This window comes from Amblyomma maculatum, chromosome 4, assembly GCF_055883805.1.
Source record: "Amblyomma maculatum isolate TAMU_Amacu chromosome 4, ASM5588380v1, whole genome shotgun sequence".
In the NCBI taxonomy this organism is placed as follows: domain Eukaryota; kingdom Metazoa; phylum Arthropoda; class Arachnida; order Ixodida; family Ixodidae; genus Amblyomma; species Amblyomma maculatum.
The window spans coordinates 154,643,978-154,649,370 of NC_139347.1; the positions used below are offsets into that span (position 1 = coordinate 154,643,978).

Below are 5,393 nucleotides of genomic sequence, written 5' to 3' on the forward strand. Positions count from 1 at the left end.
TCGCTGCTGAGTGGAACCATGGAGTACAATATTGTTCGGGGGCATTTTCGAGCTTTAGTGCTGCTTTTCATGGCTCATTTAAATAGACCCTTTGGTGTTACCCGGAGTATATTAAATTAGAAAATAAATGCTGCTATTCCATTGTAAATTAGCTTCTCTCGTAATTTTAAATAGTCTCTCTCAGTTTCCACGCTCGTTTTTTGTTTATTTGCTTGCTTTTAAGTGTTTATAAGTCTTGTGAGTATCAGAAGGGCGACAAATGCTCAAGCGTTGCACACAGTCACCCCAGCTCTAGTCAGAAGTATAGTGCTTATTGCTCCGCATATTCTTCACCTCATCATGCTCTGTGCCGCCCAGCGCTTTTCTGTTGACGTCTAAAAATATATTTGCTCCCCATATTTTGGGGAAAAGACTGGCTATGGTGATTTAGCCCAGGTTACAATATTTGGGAACTATGTTCTTTCGATCCTTAAAAAGCTTATTTCGCTATTTATGTCTTACCATTAGACCTTTGACATGTCCCTTTACTGGTGATTTTAAAAGCGATGCATTGTATTGACTTCTGCCGTCATTTTCGGCTATGTAGCTTTTATGAAGCTCCAAAAATGTTTACAATGGTCTTCAAATGCACAGACCACAGACACAAGCAGTTATTTGGTTCTGCTCTGAGCGGTATCCTATGCTCAGTTTGCACATATTTCTGCACGCTTAAGAAGTTTACCTGACACGCAGTTTCGGAACTTTTGCTAATGTTTTACAAGCTTATCTCGAGTTTTGTGAAGGTGAATCATTATTCTAGGAATATTTTTTGCGAATTGCATTTAAGTTCCTTAGGCCTTCAATATAAATAACAGTATCCTTAATTAGATGGAAGGTAAAGTTATTGAAACTACCACAACAAATCAACATTGATGATGTACAATGTGCTCACTTCAGCGAAGTTATGCGAAGTTGCAATATCACGGTTCTCTACACAATCTAAAACTTAACAAAGGCTCCTGTGTTATGCACTGCGCAATTTTCCTTGAAATGCAATCATGTAACTCTCGTGGGCTATGACGTGCAGAGTGTTAAATTGCGCAGGCTTAAATCCCCTGAAATTGCCAAAAAGTCACTGTCAAAGCTATTTTTCTTGCCGATGTGTTGCTGTGTCAAAGGTTTGCTTCTATGATGCCGAAATTCACACATTTAGTTGTTCAATCAATCAGATATATTTCACAACTTTCAAGAAGACAGCCGCCTTAACTTGTTATGTAAACAACAAAATGTCACAATGAAATAAATGGCGCTCTGAGTCATCTCGGATCATGAAACAGAAAGTGTCACGACTGTCGAGTACAGCAGTACACTAACCTGCTACCGTACAACTTTATTCGCGCCCAGTTCGCCGAACATTACCGCGCTCGTCCTTTTTTTTGTGCCCCTCGTCCCTGTTGTTCTCGCTGTTATGTTTTTTTTTGTAAAATTTCACGCTTTTAGCTACTGCACCTTTTTTTGCGAATTCGCTCAAACACTGCTTCAGAGAGACGCGCCTGCAGTACGCTGTTGCTTTGGCGTCAGCCGTACTCAGAGGACATAATACAAGCGGTTTAGGACGCTATTTTAGACGCTGCCTATTTTATGTGTTGCTCTTGAAATGTCATTTGATGTGAAAATTGAGTTCTTGAAGTGAGCCAGCTAGCGCATTTGCTCACTCGGGCGCCTAAGCTGCCGACCCCGCCAGCCGCCAGTTTTTTGCTGCATGTGTTGCTGCATGTGGTACGGCACGGCGAGAGTGCGTCGGCGTTACGCCACGCCACATAAATTTCGCAAAAAAAGTTCGCTTCATGTGGGTAGCCCTTAAGGGTTGCGCGGAATGCATTAGAGCTGTGGCGTCAAACACATAAACCTGGAGCTTGAAAGTAGCAGGGTAGAAGAGCAATGCGCCGCCAGTCTATTCTCATGGGTAGGAAGCAAATAAGTGGGGAATTATAGACAAGCAGGGCGGGTCTGAAAACAGGGGGAAAGTTGCGGGTTAACGGGTGGATTAGTAACGTGAAACTCTGGCGGAAACGGAGTCATGTGTCACCACAGGTGGCTACTACGCGGAAAATATAGCAGGTACTGGTTACTCTAAAAGGTGAGAGCAGAGAAGTGCAGAACAGTCCGCCGTCGCAGGGTGGTTTCTCGAGACGAAGCAAAAGGTTAACTGCCGTAATCGCACACATTTCCGTTCAGAAGGGCAGCATGGTACAACAGAAGGCAGAGAATAAACGTCGCCGGGGGGGATGTGGTCGCAGAGAGAGGGCAACACGAAACACAACGTGGAAAGTTAAGGATGAGAGTAAGGTGAGAACATGAGAGTTGGGTTTATCTCAATTTACGCCATCTGACGCGTAATGCATTTTTTCGGTGGGTTATATTCACATCTTACCCTCTAGTATCAAAGAAGATTCCGTATCGCAGCTTTGGGTACGTGGCTACAGCTCTCGACTGCTGAAACGAAGAGCGTGGAGTGAAATCTTGAGCGCGACGGCGCCACCTTTTTGACATGGACTAAAGCAGAGGCTCAAGAGGGGCCCCTTGTGTGAATGCGGTGTTGATGCTAGGCGCCACCACGGACATTGAGCCCCCATACCAAAGGTGTGATCCGTGCTCTGGCAACAGGTTGAGAGGCGGAGGTTAGAAAAAATGAACGGTGGTCGTCGAGGTCGTGGTGACGCCTCGGACATGATGGTCCCCTGAAGAAGGGTCGCAGCTATCCTAAGAATCTCATGCCACAAAAACTGGAAGCATTTGTCAAATTTGCATTGCCTATTTCTTGACAGAACAACCAGCAGAAAAACTGTCAGCTTCCATTATTGCCAAAGACATTAAAAACTGTGTTGGCCAAAGCTTGAAAGCCAGGACACAGAGAAATGGAGACGTCTCGTAGAAGTAACAATAAAACAACATAGCGCAAAACTTCTATCCCTGCAAAATCTTGGAGATATGGGCGTGCAGGTGACTCCTCACCACTCCCGAAACTAAGCCAAATGCGCCATCTATGTCATAAAATTGCTACAGAGTACTGACGGAGAGCTAAAAGAACTTCCTGAACAAGTCATCATTGCAGCACGCCGAGTCACCATCAGGACAAATAACACAAATACAAAGAAAAAGCACATAGTCTTAATCTTTACAGCACCACCCTACCGGAATTCTGTCGCGAAACCGAAACTGAAACCATACAGCCCCGAGCCGACAGACAAGCCAAGTCGAGGAGGCCTCAAAGGCAAAACCACCGAGCGACGCTTGGGGCGTGAGTCGTCTCGTGTAACCAAAAATACACGGATGTCATTTGTGCTTTGTTACAAAGTTATCTGACTTTAATGAACGCGACATAAAGAAAAGCTGGTGCCGAAACCAGGGATGTGCGCCGCGACCTAACGAAGGCAACTGCCAATTCGACGGCGATTAATAACGAAGAAAAAGCCAATTTCTACCCCGAAGCCGCCGCCCAGTGCTGCCAGAGTGCAGCGACATGAACGACACAAACCGAACAGAACAGCCCTTCGGTCTCAGGCGACCCGACTCTTTTCCGATATTGACTCCTGCATGAAGAGCCGCATGGACAATGTAAAAGAACTCAGTGTTTTGTTGGCGAGACTTAGCGCTCTGCAGACCCAGCTGAACGAATTTAACGGCTCTGCCGAGACGCTAGTGTCAAGGAAAGAAGCTGAGCAGGACTACATTAAATCTATCAAGTATGACAACCAGAACGTTACATACATCGCGATGCTCCAAGTGGAGAATAAAGAAGTTCAAGGAAAGAGGCAGCCTAAAAAGCATCACTACCCAGCGACGCAGCCATGATGAACGGGGCCTTCCAGGTGAAGCTTCCAAGGTTAGAACTCAAAACATTTGCCGGCAAAGAAGTGTCTTGGCAAGAGGTTTGGGAGCAGTTCGCTCAATCTGTCCACAGAGACGACCGTCTAACGACCTTGGGAAAATTCGGTTCCCTAAAATCGGTGGTGACAGGTGGAGCTACGACAACAATACAGGGCCTTCCTCCCACATCGCAGTGCTATGATGACGCCATATTGCTGCTCATCAGACGTTTCGGCAAAGCGGACGCCTTCGTGCAAGCGCACATGCGTGCGCTCTTGGACCTCGAGCCTCTGCGGAGCGCCGAAGACACACGCTCCCTCCGGCGGTTGTACGATACCCTCGTCTCTCGGATCTCCAGCCTGCAGGCGCTTGGCCAACAGCAGGAAATGTCGGCCCACCGCTCTTCCCCCTCGTACAGCGCGCGCTGCCGAGAGAATTATTGCTCGATTTCCATCGAACCGTGGCGAAGGAGGAGGCGTCGGAACCCATAACACGGAGCCCAGCAGGAGGAGGAATTCCGCTTTGAGATGACGACGCACCGGTAGAGTCAACAGAAAAAGAAAGAGCCACAAAAGGTACGCTGTCATTACTTTCGAAGCTCGTTGACTTTCTGAGGATTGAAGTGCAAAACCGCGAAAACCTGGTTGCACGGCTAAGTATCAGGAGGAAGTACCAGGTGTCAAAGCCGAAGATGTTTAGCCCAGCAGAGCATAACAAGAACAGCGCTGGATCGACGTTTAAATCATCAGCAGCTGTACTGCACCAAACTGCAAAACCAAATGCTTTTTTTTTTGCAAGGAGGGTAACCACGAAACTGCCGCATGCTGTGCTAGCATTCCATTAGAAGAAACGAAGAAAATTCTACGATCGGGAAGACGTTGGTTTAGCTGCATGAAACCAGTCACCGTACTAACGAGTGCAGAATTAACATTAGATGCACAATTTTTGCAGGACGACAAGCGACAACCATGCGTGATGCTGAATTCACCCTTTCGAAAGTCAAGGCAAATGCGAAAGATGTGATGACTGTCCCCGTGAGATAGCAATCTACGTGGGAAGATCCTAAAAAACGAGTACTGCTACAAACAGTTGTGTGGCTGCAAACGTAAAGCTATCTACTTACGTACTCTCTTTGAAAGCGGAAGCCAATGGTCATTCGTTACTGAGAAAGCGTCTGTAAAACTCGGTTGTAAAATGCTTGGGAAAAAAATGCTGAAAGTTGATGTGCTCGGCAGACACCAGTCTGAACGAGATTTTAACAGAGTGCTGGTGTCGCTAACCACGCACAATAAGATGTATCAGATCGAAGTGCTTGAGACCAACATACTTTGTGAGCAAAGGATCTCGCTCCCTTACCTTAAGATTAAAGAATTACTTGGATCCCTGATTGCTGCCGACATGACCTGCGATAACGAACGAGGTGAAATAGACCTTCTTATAGGCTCAAAGCACTAACTGGAAACTTGTAACGGGAAGAAACAAGAAGCTCAACTGGAAAGTGCGAGCAGTGGAGACAATCTTTGGGTGCTGTATTCAGTGCCCAG

The 5,393-nt window shown here is 46.4% G+C and overlaps 1 protein-coding gene across 1 annotated transcript; it reads left to right on the forward strand.

Moving 5' to 3' along the window:
- Nucleotides 1-3,830: 3,830 nt before the first annotated feature.
- LOC146193327 (uncharacterized) lies at nucleotides 3,831-4,340 on the forward strand. Its single transcript, XM_084600519.1, has one exon. It carries the CDS (start codon nucleotides 3,831-3,833, stop codon nucleotides 4,338-4,340), a length of 510 nt encoding a protein of 169 aa, XP_084456645.1.
- Nucleotides 4,341-5,393: the final 1,053 nt, after the last annotated feature.